Below are 16,570 nucleotides of genomic sequence, written 5' to 3'. Positions count from 1 at the left end.
ACAATATTTGGCTGAGAAACAACTATTTGAAAATCTGCAATCTGAGGGTGCAAAAAAAAATCAAAACACTGAGAAAATTGCCTTTAAAGTTGTCCAAAGGAAGTTCTTAACAATGCATATTACTAATAAAAAATTATGTTTTGATAAATTCATGGTAGGAAATGATCCTAATGATTTTTGGCATTAAATTGGATCATTTTGACCCATGCAATGTATTTTTGGCTATTGCTACTTAAAAGTTAAGTAAGCTTTTGATTGTATTGTAGTTCACCCTGTCACGGAAGTCTGTGATTGTCTCACAGGTGACTGACGTGAGCCGTGCGGCACATATGTGGAGCGTGTCTCATTAGCGTGTGCCGTATGACGGTCAGGTTCATTAGCCGTGTCCCGTGGGTCTGTCAAACACGCTCTAGAACGCTGTTTATGAGGGTCAAACCTGTGTGTCCCCCGTGAGCCGTCCCAGCATGCTTCACGCTCAGCCAGTGTCTCTGTCTGTCGTTTGCGTCTCAGGTGTTCCTTCTTTGAGCGATCAGAGCCGCGAGGGATCCGCATAATTAATATGTATCAGTCGACTTTATAATGTGGAGCGGTTTGTTTTGTGCAGACGGATATAAATCAAGTGTGCTGGACGACAGTCATAAAGAGACAGAGACTCGTGGCTTTGATAAGGACACATGCTAATTTCCAAACCTTCATGCTGAGCTATTGAGATGGATGATTGGAGCTGTTCATCCTTCAGCGCGACAGCGGCGTTTCATTAAGCGTTATCACCGTCTCCTGCGTTCGAGCGCTTCACTGTCACACACTGCTCTTCTGTGTTTAAAACACTTCTGGACTCAGAGATGCTTTAGTGTCTCAGAGCCTCAGACTGATATTTCAGCACAATGGACAGCGACTGGAGAAAATTACATTTTTTACAAGTAAACTGACTTAATATATTATATATATTATATAATATATTACATTAAAAAAATTACTAATACGCAGAACAATTTGAGGAAAAATTGCAATTATTATTTGTATTATTATGATCAGCCCATTAGAGTACTTATATAATTGCAGTTTTTGTGATTTGATTTGTAATTTCAGGCTCTAGCTGCTGCTCTGTGAACGTCAGATTCACTGGACAAATAAACAGCAGCATTAATAGAAGTTAAAGGCTGATTTGCATAATTTATTCCATTCTCCTGGGTAATTGCGCTTTAGTCAAATGAGCAGCGGCATCAGAGAACTCAAGGTCTCCTACCTGCGCCGCATTAAACTCATGCGTGTTTAGGCACTCTGTAAACCACAGGCCCTGGAGAATGCGATTTCTATAGAAAGGGCCCCATCTGGGAATGCTTGCTTAGGGGCCCCAAAAATCTAAACACGTCTCTGACACACTGAACACAACGAAGAAACGAATCACTAGAGCGTCTGGTCTTCACAAACACTCTGATTTCATGCTGGACTTGAAAATGATGTGGAAACACTCATTTAATTACACTAAAAATAAGGGTTTCAAAAGGTTTTTTTGCAGTAATGCCACGGAAGAACCATTTTTCGTTCCCCAAAGAACCAATCAGTGAACAGTTTTTAAAACAAACAATTTAAAGAACATTTTAACTCTTTTTGACTATAAAGAACTTTTTCTGCATTTGAAAGGTTTCTATGATGTTCCAGGTTCTTCATGGAACCATTGATGCCAATAAAGTACCTTTTATTTTTTGAAGTGTAAATAGTAAAAAAAAAAAAAAAAGTAAACCAATTAAAATAAATCACTTATTAAAAAAAAAAAAAATTATATATATAATTAAAATATTAACTTTAAAAATATTGTTTTGATTAATAATCAATGTTTCAATAATCAAAAGTTCTTTAAATTATTATTTAAAAGGTTCTGTCAACATTTACTAACCCTCACATTGCAAAAAATGCTTTTCTAGCTTAGATTTTTGTCTTGTTTCCAGCCAAAATATCTAAAAATTCTTAAATCAAGAAGGATTTTCTAGACAAGAAAAAAAAAAAAAAAAAACGTTTCAAAATCTATTGTATTTTTGCTTGAAACAAGCAATAATCTGCCAGTGGGGTAAGAAAAATAATCTTGTTTTCTGTTTGAAATAAAATAATTTTTCTTACCCCATTGGCAGATTATTTTGCTTGTTCTAAGCAAAAACTCACTTCATTTTGACTTGCTTTTTTCTGAAAACAAAACAATATTTTTAGCTCATCTAGAAAATCCTTGATTTAAGAAGTTTTAGATATTTTGGCTGAAGACAAGACAAAAAAAATTAAGTAAGAAAAGCATTTTTCCCAGTGCATGTTTTTATGAACCAGTAAGAGTTCTGTTGAACTTTGGACCCCATTGACTCTCATTGTAGGACAATAAAGCACTTGTGTTTCACTGAGGAGACAATCACACAAGGTGTAGACGATGACAGATTGATCATTTATAAGCACTTCATCATGTGTTTTGACCTGATCTGATCTCTCATACAGACAGACTGATTCATTATTAATCAGCAGGATCTTTATGATCTTGATTTGTGGTTCTGCTGGTTGTCAGGTTGCATCTCTCTCTGACACGGCCGCAGTGTGAGACGAAATAAAGTGTGTGTGCATCTGTGTCTGTGGGTGTGTGTTTGTGTGTTGGAGCCCCATCTGTGCTCCAGACTCAGTTCGGTGAAGCAGCTGCCGTCTCACCCTGATCTCCGCTGGTCCCCGGGGAGCCCTTAACAGTGCAGCTCCTCTCGTGATGTCAGACTCGGTGTTAAATCAAATCCGGCCGTCTGTAGTTTGGTGTGTTTTGGTGTCACTGTGATCTGGAGTTAACACAGTGGCTTTAGTGTTAGGAGGAGCACTGGGTCAGGATTTCTTGTAGTTGGTCATTTGTTGATCATAGAGGATGATCTGATCTGAGGATGCACTGACTACTTTAGCTGAGCAACACTGGTTAAGATGGTTAAAAACTGACCAGTTGTCTGTGGTTCAGGGTTGAGCTCCAGAACTAAATCTGGATCATCTTTGAACCCTGTAGCAGTGTTGGGGAAAGTTACTTTTAAAAGTAATGCATTACGATATTGAGTTACTCGCTAACAAAGTGACTGTTATTTAGTTACTTTTTATGGAAAGTAATGCGTTCCGTTACTTTTGCGTTACTTTTTAAATCTGGGCAGGGCTTGCTTGTTTTTTATACAAAAAGTTCTATTTTTGTCAAATGTAAAAGCCTTTTTACAGCAAAAGCCTCAGGTTTAGAGAAAAGTAAATGGACGTCTGTACAGTCGACCGCAGAAGAACAAATGTCAACTCTTCAGCAATAAAAGAAGAAAACAAATGTTAGATTATCTTGAGTTATTTTTGTTTATTAGTATGGATGAATTGACAGCAAAGACATCGGTTAATAAAATGTGCTTAAAGGATATTTGTATTATTGAACATATTTAATTATTGCAGGTTTGCATTGAATTTCAGTGTTTTTATTCATTTTGAAGAACACTGTATCTGTTTTTTAGTGAGTGAGATGAATTAATGCATGTTCACATTAATTCTAGAACTAAAGTAACATCTTACTCACAATTTCTCTCAACATGGGGACAGGAGAGCTTTTAATCAATAAATGAAGGAAAAGTAACTCAGATATTTTCTTGTCAATTAAAAAGTAATGCGTTACTTTACTAGTTACTTGGAAAAAGTCATATTATTATGTAACTTGCGTTACTTGTAATGCGTTACCCCCAACTCTGCCCTGTACAGACTGACATACAGGGTTTTGAATAGAGGATTAAAAATTATAATGCAATTCAATCCAGTTGAGAGATGAACAAATAAACATTATGCAAAAGATGTGAGATGTTTTGTAGGCTTGGGAAGGAACAGCGAAAGTAAAGCTTCTAGAAACCAATGTTACTCAAAAGATCCTGAAGATCAGATTTGACACTCACTGATTTTTCTACAAAATGATTAATGGAGAATCAAATAAATCCAAGCTGTTTCAGTCCAGTAAGTGTTCATCTACAATTATTCTGACATTTACTTGATAAAAAACACGTGAAGCTGGACATCTGTACAATTAAACAGACCTTTTACTGAATAAATATCTCCAAACTATCAAAAAAGCTTTTCTTACTCAGATTTTTTGTGAGGTTTCCAGCCAAAATATCTAAAAATTCTTAAATCAAGAAGGATTTTCTAGACAAACAATAAAATAATTTTCTTGTTTTCAGGAAAAAAACAAAACAAAAAAAAAAACAAGCAAAATAATCTGTCAGTCTGGTAAGCAATTTTTTTTTAATTTAAAACAGAAAACAAGATTATTTTTCTGGTAACACTTTAAAATAAGGTTCATTAGTTAATGTACTAACTAACATGAACTAACCATGAGCAATACATTTGCTGCTGTATTTATTAATCTTCATTAATGTTAGTTAACGAAAATACAGTTGTTCATTGTTTGTTCATGTTAGTTAATGTTCATGTTAACAAGATTTTAATAATGTATTAGTAAATGTTGAAATTAACAGTAACAAAGATTAATAAATGCTGTATAAGTGCAGTTCATTATTACAGTAGTTCATGTTAACTCATGTGGTTAACTAATGTTAACTAAAGAACCTTATTGTAAAGAGTTACCATGTTTCTTACCCCATTGGAAGATTATTAAGCTTGTTTCAAGCAAAACACTTAATTTTCACTTGTTTTTTTCTGATAACGAGACAATTTTCAATTCAATTCAATTCAATTGAGCTTTATTGGCATGACTGTAAAATAGCACAATGTTGCCAAAGCAATAAACAGTGAACAAGTTGTACAGGCATATAGTATAACAGGTACACAATAAATCCATAAATAAATAAATGCATAAAATGAAAACAAAAACAATAGCAAATTCAATTCAATTCAATTCAATTCAATATGTGCTTTATTGGCATGACAATTGTTACAGTGTATTGCCAAAGCAGAGTGTTTACATTGAATGTAAAACAGATATGTATGCAACAGAAACATGCATGTATATACATAAAAAAAAAAGCAGGACAAATAATTAACATTTTAGATTTCTATGAACAATTTAAAATTCGATGTGTGTGTGTGTGTGTGTGTGTGTGTGTGTGTGTGTGTGTGTGTGTGTGTGTGTGTGTGTGTGTGTGTGTGTGTGTGAGAGAGAGAGAGAGAGAGAGAGAGAGAGAGAGAGAGATCGATAAGGTGACCGGACACACCGTAACCATGGTGACAGGCAATAATGTAGAGATGAGGAGATATGAGAGAGCTGATGGGATGTGAGGAGATCAAGACACACACACACACACACACACACACACACACACACACACACACACACACACACACACACACACACACACACACACTTTCTCAGGCAGTAGTTGAGTGTTGATCAGGGTGAGTGTGGTCTGGTGTGTTTGTCATATTTTCTCAGTATGAATGGTTTGTTCAGATGGTCTCTCTGACCTCGGCGTGTGTTTGAACAGCAGCAGGATAATAACGTCCTCTTCATCCACATCAAACCACACAAAGCGCTCCGCGTTGGCTTTAATCTGTGCGTCGGGTCGCTGCCGCTGTCGCTGGAGTCGTGTTCAATCACAGTTTCTCTGAGTCTCTCCGTAATCACATACTGTGTGTTTTTCCCTTTGAGATGAAGAGCTGGATTGAGTTTGTGTCTCTCTTCAGGCATTCTGCACTCAGTGTCTCGTCTGCGCAGCTCCGCAGTTCTTATGTGAGGATCACGAGAAATTACTTTAGCTTGAACCTGGAGACTCCATTCAACATTCTATCTGTTATACTAACATTTTATTTACGTTGAAAAAAAAAATAGGTTTTTCTACACAAGTAAAAATAATTTTCTTCTTTTCAGAAAAAACTAGTCAAAATTAAGTGTTTTTGCTTTAAACAAGCTAAATAATCTGCCAATGGGGTAAGAAAAATAATCTTGTTTTCTGTTTGAAATAAGATATTTTTTTCTTACCCCATTGGCAGATTATTTAGCTTGTTCTAAGCAAAAACCCACTTAATTTTAACTTTTTTTTTTCTGAAAACTTGTCTAGAAAAACTTTCTTGATTAAAGAATTATTAGATATTGTGGCTGGAAACGAGACAAAAAATCTAAGTAAGAAAAGCATTTTTTGCAGTGTGTGATTCAGATCCGAAGTTTAGAGCACGAATCGCGAATCATTTGATTCAGATCAGAACTTCGATGGGGATTCACAAATCATTTGGGGGTTCACGAATCATTTGATTCCGAAGTTTAGATCACAAATCGCAAATCATTTGATTCAGATCGGAAGTTTGATGGAGGTTCGCGAATCATTTGGGGGTTCGCAAAACATTTGATTCAGACCTGAAGTTCAGAGCGCGAATTGCGAATCATTTGATTCAGATCGGAACTTCGATGGGGATTCGTGAATCATTTGGTGGTTCGCGAATCATTTGATTCAGATCGGAACTTCGATGGGGATTCACAAATCATTTGGGGGTTCACGAATCATTTGATTCCGAAGTTTAGATCAGGAATCGCAAATCATTTGATTCAGATCGGAAGTTTGATGGAGGTTCGTGAATCATTTGGTGGTTCGCGAATCATTTGATTCAGATCGGAACTTCGATGGGGATTCACAAATCATTTGAGGGTTCACGAATCATTTGATTCCGAAGTTTAGATCACGAATCGCAAATCATTTGATTCAGATCGGAAGTTTGATGGAGGTTCGTGAATCATTTGGTGGTTCGCGAATCATTTGATTCAGATCGGAACTTCGATGGGGATTCACAAATCATTTGAGGGTTCACGAATCATTTGATTCCGAAGTTTAGATCACGAATTGCAAATCATTTGATTCAGATCGGAAGTTTGATGGAGGTTCGTGAATCATTTGGTGGTTCGCGAATCATTTGATTCAGATCGGAACTTCGATGGGGATTCACAAATCATTTGGGGGTTCACGAATCATTTGATTCCGAAGTTTAGATCACGAATTGCAAATCATTTGATTCAGATCGGAAGTTTGATGGAGGTTCGTGAATCATTTGGTGGTTCGCGAATCATTTGATTCAGATCGGAACTTCGATGGGGATTCACAAATCATTTGGGGGTTCACGAATCATTTGATTCCGAAGTTTAGATCACGAATTGCAAATCATTTGATTCAGATCGGAACTTCGATGGGGATTCACAAATCATTTGGGGGTTCACGAATCATTTAATTCCGAAGTTTAGATCACGAATCATTTAATTCCGAAGTTTAGAGCGTGAATCGCAAATCATTTGATTCAGACCCGAAGTTCAAAAGGCGAATCGCGAATCAGTTCGGAGCTCTGTAGGAGTTCGCAAATCATTTGATACTGTTGTTTTATCGTCCATTAACATTAGGCATTTCTGATTTTATGGCTTTCGTTTATTTTAAATAAAATATATTTTGAAAAATATGCTCATTTAGGAATATTTTTTAATATGTATTATTTATTTATTTATTTGTGTATTGCTTGCAGTATGGACAGAGTTTGAAGACATGTTTACACTGAGAAGCTTGTATACAGAAGGTCAGGATGGTCTCCATGAGGGACTGATGTGATGCTGAAAGTCTTTCTTTGTGAGATAGATGAGATTTTCAATGTTAAAGTGTGTTAGTACAGCAGTGAGACTCATATCTACAGATGCAGTGTGTTTCAGAGCTCATTGCACATGCGGAGCGTGTCCTTCTGTCAGACTATCGCATTAAAATCTGCCGCTGAGGGAAACCTGACAGGTTTTTTTCAATTACATCTGCTTCGGCGTGTCAAATAAAGGACGCTCTCCATCTCTCCTCACATCCGTTCTGCTCCGTCCCGTACCTTCCGTCCTCTTTTTGTCTCTGTAAAAGTATTTCCATCTCAGGACGGCGCTCCGTGAAGAAGAGCTGTCGTTCCTGAGCGATGGAGACGACGAGCTGCAGACACCGAAGCGTTTGAGATTCATCAGAGAGTCTCTTCTCTGTGTTTGTGTCTCATGAGCTCATCCACAGTTTCTGTGCATCTTCTCTGCTGATTTTGATGGAAGTCTGCAGTTCTGCAGAGTGAATTTAACATGTTAAATGGAGCTGAAGACCTTCGCTTCACATCGAACGTGTTCTTCTGCTGATGCAGAGCTTCACTGCAAAAAATGATTTTCTTACTTAGTATTTTTGTCTTATTTTCTAGTATAAAACTCTAAAAATTCTTGAATCAGTATGCTGATTAAAGATATTAAATAATCAGAAACGTTTCTAATGAATCTGAAGAATCATGTGACACTGAAATCTGTAGTAATAATGCACATATAAAACAGCTAGTTCACATTAGAATAATATTTCACAATTTTACAGTCTTTTTCAAATAATCTTCAAATAAATGCAGCCTTGGTGAGCAGAAGAGACTTCCTTCACATTAAAACATCTTAATTATTCCAAAAATGTTTTCAAGATTTTATATCAAGTTAAACTTCTGAAGCGCGTCTCAGACTCAGTTCTGCTCGGTTTCACTTCATCTCTTTGGTTGTGAACACAGAAACACGTGTAATGTGAGCAGCCCCCCATCAGGAGCTGAAAGCCTGATCAAATTAGCCAAAATATTGCATAATGCGCGAGGTGTGTGTGCGGTGAAGGGCTCATCACGCTGAGCGCTGAAGTAGCGTCTCCTCACACACAAAAACAAAACCACCGATAGAAAGAGCCGCTTCTCAGCAGGTATGAATTAGCATCTGAATTATGTGAATTAGGAGCGTCTGATGCTCTTCTGAGCGTCGCATGAACACGCTGCGGAGACTCACGGCTAACCTGCTGAATGAAGGCCATCACACACATTAATGCATTTCAATGCGAGGACAGCGCCTGGTGCTGAAACTCACCTTCATTTATACACACACACACATGCCAGTTTCTTGATGTAGGAAACATGAATCCTCATCAGTGTTATTTGAGTATAATAGAGATGCTGTTATACTTATCAGTGTTTTTGAATGCAGTTTTTGTGTTTAAGGTAATTGCAACTTTGTATCTCACAATTACTATAATATAGAATATAAACTCAGAATTTTAAGATATAAAATTGTGAGATAAAAAGCCACAATGACCTTTTTTAATTTATTTTTTTATCACATGGTGTAAACAGGTTCCTGTAGTTTGCAGTTTTAGTTTAATTTTTTTTAAAATTTTAGTTAAAATTTTGCCAGTTTTATTTGGGATTTTTTGTATTGATTATTATTATTTTTTTATGTGGATCATTTTTTAATTTTTATTTTAGCTATTAGTTTGTTATTTTAGTACATATAGAATATGAAAAATCTTCTGTAAATCTAGAATTATGAGAGAAAACGTCAAAATTTAGAGTTTAAATCTTGCAATTTTGAATTTTTACATCATAATTCTCTTTTTTTTTTCTTAAAATTGTGAGATAAAAAGTCACAATTAAGTTTTCTATTTTTTAATTATATATATTAGTTGGTTATTTTAGTACGTATAGAAGATGAAAAATCTTCTGTAAATCTAGAATTGTGAGAAGAAAGTCCAAAATTAGAGTTTATATCCTGCAGTTCTGAATTTTTACTTCATTATTCTCACTTTTTGTCTTTTTTATTAATTTTATTAATTCGTTTTTTTAAATATGTGGATCATTTTTATAATTTTTTTTATTTTATGTTTATTTTAGCCATTTGTTCATTTCAGTACACATCTAATAGAAAAAAAAATCTTCTGTAATTCTCAAAATTCTCACCTATTTTTTTTTCTTAGAACTGTGAGAGAAAAAGTCGCAATTACATTTTTCATTTTTTTATTCTGTGTCAGAAACAAGCTTTCAAAGTTTTCATACAGTAGTTTAGTTAAGTTGTAGTAATAATATTGTGAAATGTGCCATTTTTTTAAATATCTAAATAAAGTTGTTTAAATATAATAAAGTTTTGCCAATTATATTTTATTACTTCCATTTTATTATAAATATGTGGATCATTTTTATTTTATTTTAGCTATTAGTTTATTTCAGTACACATCTAGCAGAAAAAAAACATGTAAGATGTAAATCTAAAAAAAAGTTGATATCCTGCAATTCTGAAATTTTACCTCATAATTTTTAAATTTACCTCATAAGTGTTTTCATAGAATTGTGAGATAAAAAGTTGCAGTTACTTTTTTTGTGGCTTTCATAATAAATAAATAAATAAATAAATAAATACAAATAAAAAGGTAATTGCAACTTTGTATCTCACAATTCAGAGTTTATATAGAATATAAACTTAACATTTTAAGATATAAAATTGTGAGATAAAATGCCACAATGACCTTTTTTATTACATGGTGTAAACAGGTTACTATAGTTTGCAGTTTAATTTTAGAATTGTGAGATAAAAAGTTGCAGTTACATTTTTCATTTTTTTTAATTCTGCGGCTTTCATAGTTTTCATAGCTTCATTTGAGTTAAAGTTGTAGAAATAATGTTGTGTGATTCATGTCATTTTAATATCTACATTTTTTTTAATATAAATTTGTATTTCAGTATTAGTAATTTATTTTAGTACATCTAGCAGTTTTTCTTGATGCCAATTAACATTTATTTGAGTAAAAACATTTTTTTTTGCTGATCTGTCTTCAGGCTCGGATCCTCGTCGGGCGTTCGTGGAGCTGCGTTTCGTTCTGGAGCCGCAGGACATGGTGACGGTTCGAGGCGGCGTGCTGCAGCTGGACTGCGAGGCGCGTTCGGATCAGGGCGTTCCGGTCATCGCGTGGAAGAAGGACGGCGTTCTCCTGAGCGCGGTGGTGGACGAGCGCAGACAGCAGCTGTCCAACGGATCGCTCCTCGTGCAGAACGTGCTTCACTCCAGACACCACCGGCCGGACGAGGGCTCCTATCAGTGTCTGGCCGCGCTGGAGGGAGTCGGAGCCATCGTCAGCCGCACCGCTAAAGTCACCGTCGCCGGTAAGAGCAGCGCTGTCTCTCCTGATTGGCTGATGGATGATTTGTCGGTTCAACAGTGTTGGGAAAGTTACTTTTAAAAGTAATGCGTTACAATGTTGCGTTACTCCAGTAAAAAGTAACTAATTGCTTTGCTTATTTTTACTTGTTACTTTTGCGTTAATTGTTACATTTTGTTCACCATTAAATAGAAAGCTTTTGTAACATTTTATATGCCTTTAATGATACTTTTGATCAATTGAATGCATTTTTGAAGAATGAAATTACTCATTTCTTTTTCTTTTTTTATCATGTTTCACAAAAATACTGCAAAAAAATGATTTTCTTAGCATTTTTGTCTTGTTCATAAATATCTAAAAATTCTTGAATCAAAATTTTACTTGACAAGTAATAAATATTTAAGATATTAAGTCTTGTTTTCTTAAAAAAAGGATCAAAAATGCTAAAATATCTGCCAATGGGGTAAGAAAAATTATCTTAATTCAAAGGCTAAACAAGATTTTTTTTTCTTGCCCTACTGGCAGATATTTTTGCTTGTTTTTAGCAAAAACTAAAACAATTTTTTTATTTATTTTTTAGTCAAGATGTAATATCTTAAGTCGTTTTAATTGTAACGTAAATTAATCTTGATTCAGTAATTTTTTTAGATATTTATAATAGAAAACAAGACAAAAATACTAAGAAAATCATTTTTTGCAGTGCGTTTATTTGTTTCAAAGTCGTCAAAATCTAAATGAGCAATAAATATATATTTTTACTATTTAAAATAACTGTTTTCTATGTGAATCTTAAAATGTAATTTTTTCCTTTGATTATAAAGCTGTATTTTCAGCATCATTACTCCAGTCTTCAGTGTCACACGATCCTTCAGAAATCATTCTAATATACTGATTTGCTGCTTAAGAAGCATTTATTATTATTAATATTATGTTGAAAACAGCTGAGGGGATTTTTTTCAGGTTTCTTTGATGAATAGAAAGTTCAATTTAAAGCATCCTTGCTAAATTAAAGTTTTAATTTCTATCATTTTCTATAATTAATTTCTGTTCTATTGATTTTTTTTTAGAAAACAAGACTTAATATCTTAAATGATTTTTCTTGTCAAGTAAATGCATCTTGATTTAGAATGTTTAGATATTTATACTAGAAAACAAGACACAAATACTAAGTAAGAAAATCTTTTTTTGCAATCCCCCCAAAAAAAGGCACAAAAAGTTGAAAATAAGTGGGATTAAGCACTGAAGATGGTCTTGAGATGCACTGAATCGTTTGCTGTAAACATTTTCTATGTTTATGCATTTGGCAGGCGCTTTTATCGACAAAGCGACTTACACTGCATTTAAAGTGCACATTTACATTTTTATCAGTTCATGCATTTGCTAGGATTCGACCCCATGACCCTTGCGTTGCAAGCGTCAGCTTCACAGCTTCAGGAAAAATAGGAAAATAACTAACAAACAGCAATAAGCGGTACAACTATATGCACTTTAAACCAGTGTGTTTATGATTGCAATAAATTATAATAATACAAAAACAAATAGAGGTTTGCAAAACCGAGACTGTTTAATAAAATAACCACAGGGAATGTGACTAGCAGACTCAAACATTCAAGTTACAGAAAAAAAGTCTTCTTTTTTTCCTCAGTAATGTCATGTTGGGGCAGGTTGTCACGTTTTGTTTTATGTTTGTTTGCTTTCCTGGTGATGATGAACAAGCACAGAGTCATTAAACCTCAAACACATCTGCTGTTCTAATTAGATCAAACACAGCTAATCACTTGACTTTACATATGGACACTCACACAGATAATGTGATGACATTAGATATTCACATGTGCTTCATTAGCATTGCATTAACCTCAAGCTGCAGGTTCTTGCTGTTGTTCGTTTGAGCCGCGGTGTTACATCAGGACTCACTGAATTCAATGACAAACTGCCTTTAACTAAAAATTGAGTGTTTACTGTTGTCATTTTGCATCATTGACACTATTTTCTAGGGATGCACCGAATGTTTGGCAACCGAAATTATAATAAGCGGAAAGCGAATAAATTATATCGAACAATGAGGCGACGTGATCAAATAGAGGCGAGCACTAAAGCAGCAAACATGTGGTCAGTGTGGACGCATTTAAAACTGTCAGAGAAAGACACAAAAATCATTCCAAGCAGCGACAGCGAGAGACTGTTTAGAAGCGCATCGCATGTCTTCATGAGAAGAGAAAGGTTACTGTATGATGGCTGAAATCATCCATTAGTCAATCAACTCCAGAACGTTCTGTTGTCTAATACACCAGACACCAATTGTGTTTATTCTGACAGCAGCTCCTTAGCCAGGGTTCAAAGACCAAAGATGACAATCATTCACAAATCTGCTGCTGCCAGCAAACACTAGGACTGAGCTCTTCTTGCGGGTTTACCACTAAATAAAAGTCTACTTTCAGAAATGTTAGTGTTGGCATTTTACTGTTGTTCTGGAAAAGTAAGACAAAACAGCTCTATTAATACATTTATTCTAACATTCTCCTTTGCTCAGCAAGGCTGCATTTATTTGTACACTAAAAACACATGCCTGATTTAAGAAGGGGCTCTTAAAAATAGCCAAAGAATATTGTTTTATTAACTTATCAATTTCAAGTTAAATTGTGCTTTGTTGGTAGGCTATAATGTCTACTAGAATGTTACAAATGTTCAGTTAAATATTTTTAGGACCCCTAGAAGTCTAGGACCAGCACTGAGTAAAACACAGGGCAGAAATTGATTTAAGAGAAAAACACTAATTGGGGGATTTAATCTCTTAGAATCTGGCAACCGCATCTAATTGCCAATGCCAGATAACCAGTGCTGGGTGGAGCACTTACACATTGTAGTCTGGTCTTGGTTACAAATTACAAAACGAAAGTTGTAGTCAGTAATGTAGTCTAGATTACTCATTCCAGGCATACTTTTGGATTACTTTTAGATTACTTTTGACCTTCTTGAAATGCATTAAACATTACATTACTCCCGGGTTTCCTAAACTGGGGTAAATGGAAGAACTGCAGGGGGTTTATGAGATGATGAAAAGCTAATAATTAATTGAAACCGACTCACAGTTGAGTTTCTGTTATTTTTGTGTGTACTGAATGCACAAAACCTTAAGTAGCACCAGTATATTTGTAGCAATAGCCAACAATACATTGTATGGGTTAAAATTATCAATTTTTCTTTTATGCCGAAAATCATTAGGATATTAAGATCATGTTCCATGAAGACAATTTGCATTGCAAAAAATGCTTTTCTTACTTAGATTGTCTTGTTTCCAGCCAAAATATAAAAAAAGGATTTTTTTCAGACAATTAAAAATTACTTTCCTGTTTTTTTTTCTTTTTTTTTTTTTTCTCAGAAAAAAGAAATCAAAATTAGGCAAGTTTTTGCTTTGAACAAGAAAAAAAATTATTTCAAACAGAAAGCAAGATTATTTTTCCTACCCCATTGGCAATTTATTTTGCTTAATAATATGCATTGCTAAAAACTTCATTTGGACAACTTTATAGGTGATTTTCTAAATATTTAGATTTTTTTGCACCCTCAGATTGAAGATTTCCAAATAGTTGCATCTCAGATAAATATTGTCCAATCCTAACGAACCATACATCAATGTAAACTTATTTATTCAACTTTCACATGTTTAATAATGACTGGTTTTGTGGTCCAGGGTCACAAATATTAAGCTTTTTTTAGCACAGTCACAGTTTTGGGTTGTAGAAGGTTATTTTGACCCATGGATGGACGTGTTTAAAGCAGGTTGTTAACTCAAAGTCACATTGTTTAAGCATTAAGCGACGGACAGACGTGTGTTTAATGGGACGATGATGTTTGTGCTCGGACTCGCTGTCATTGAACACACACAGACTGATGTTGAGAAGCGGTTCAGATGAAATAAAGCTGATTTAGCAGCTGGAGCTCAGTAACCTTCACAGAGACATTAAACGCTCTCATTTCCAGTCGTTCAGCTTTCTGCTCTCGTGGCCCGCTGGAAATGCTCTGGGAGCCGCTGATAATGCTGGTAAACGGCCCGTTTCATTCGTGTGCTGTGCGGACATTCCTAAATGAGCACCACTCATTGTTTGAGATCTTTAAATGGTAGGAGAGGAAGACCATTTACAGCACATTAATGACAATAATCTGCTGATGGAGCGCTGCGCTCGCTCGCTTTCTCTCTCTGTGGAGAATCACGTGTCTCATTAATAATTCTGGTTCCTAAGTGACTCTGCATATGATTCTTATAGCTATTTTTTTTAGTTTGTCACGCTGCAAAAAAAAAAAAAAAAAATGCTTTTCTTACTTGGATTTTTTGTCTAGTTTCCAGCCAACAAAATAGCTAAAAATATAGGATTTTCTAGACAAGTAAAAATTCTTATTTTTTTCAGAAAAAAAAAGTCAAAATTATGTGAGGTTTTGCTTAGAACAAGCAAAATAATCTGCTATTATTTCAAACAGAAAACAAGAGTATCTTTCTTTTTTGTTCTATTTATCTAATTGTTAGAAATTTTGGCTGGACAAAAAGACACAAAGTAAGAAAATATATATAAAAAAAAGGTTGGGATCAGTAAGATTTTTAATGCTTTTACAAAGAGACTTTTCTGCTCATCAAGGCTTCATTTATATGATTAAAAATGCTGAAAAATCTGTTAAATTGTGAAATGTTAATGCAATTTAAAATAGTGGTTTTCTATTGTAATATACGTTAAAATGTAATTTATTCCTGTGATGCAAAGCTGAATTTTCAGCATCATTACTGCAGTATTCAGTGTCACATGATCCTTCAGAAATCATTCTAATATACTGATTTATTATTGTGCTGCCAAATATATATTTAATTATTTTTTTTGAATCTGTAATACTTTTTTTTCAGGATTCTTTAATAAATAAAACGTTAAAATTAAAACAAAATTTTAAATAGAAAACGTTTGTAATAATAAACACCTCGTTTAAAGTTTGGGCTCAGTACATTTTTCTCTCTTTCTCTCTTTGAAAGAAATTAATACTTTTATTCAGCAAGGTTGTGTTTGATAAAGTGAGAGTAAAGACTTCTATTTTGAATAATTGCTGTATTTTTTAAACTTTTTATTCATCAAAGAATTCTGATAAAAGTATCACAGACCAAAAAAATAAATATTAAGCATATTAGAATGATTTCTGAAGGATCATGTGACACTGAAGACTGGAGTGATGATGCTGATGAAAATTCAGATTTGCATCACAGAAGTAAATTATATTTTAAAGTATATTAAAATAAAAACTGTTATTTTGAATTGCAATAATATTTAATAATATTAGTTTTTCTGTATTACTGATCAAATAAATGCAACTTTGATGCACTGCAAAAAATGCTTTTCTTACTTATTTTTTGTCCTCTTCCAGCCAAAATGTCTAAAAATCAAAAAGTTAAAATTATTTTCTTGTTTTCAGAAAAAGTCAAAATTAAGTGAATTTTTGCTTAAAACAAGCAAAATAATCTGCCAATGGGGTAAGAAAAAAAAATCTTATTTCAAGCAGACAACTAGATTATTTTTCTTACCCCATTGGCAGATTATTTTGCTTGTTTTAAGCAAAAACTCACTTCATTTAGACTTGTTTTTACTAAAAACAAGACAATAATTTTTACTTGTCTAGAAAAT

General features: G+C 34.2%; 1 protein-coding gene across 1 annotated transcript in view; it reads left to right on the top strand.

The window, feature by feature from the left end:
• Positions 1 to 5,202: 5,202 nt before the first annotated feature.
• The window catches only part of dcc (DCC netrin 1 receptor), a 185,484-nt gene continuing 174,116 nt past the window's right edge, over positions 5,203 to 16,570 (top strand). The window contains exons 1-3 of the mRNA XM_073840175.1: positions 5,203 to 5,255; positions 7,865 to 7,962; positions 10,591 to 10,914. Coding sequence (XP_073696276.1) covers positions 5,203 to 5,255; positions 7,865 to 7,962; positions 10,591 to 10,914 — 475 coding nt within the window. The remainder of the gene's footprint in view (positions 5,256 to 7,864; positions 7,963 to 10,590; positions 10,915 to 16,570) is intronic.

This window comes from Garra rufa, chromosome 5 (assembly GCF_049309525.1).
Source record: "Garra rufa chromosome 5, GarRuf1.0, whole genome shotgun sequence".
In the NCBI taxonomy this organism is placed as follows: domain Eukaryota; kingdom Metazoa; phylum Chordata; class Actinopteri; order Cypriniformes; family Cyprinidae; genus Garra; species Garra rufa.
This window is presented reverse-complemented; position numbering and strand designations above follow the sequence as displayed.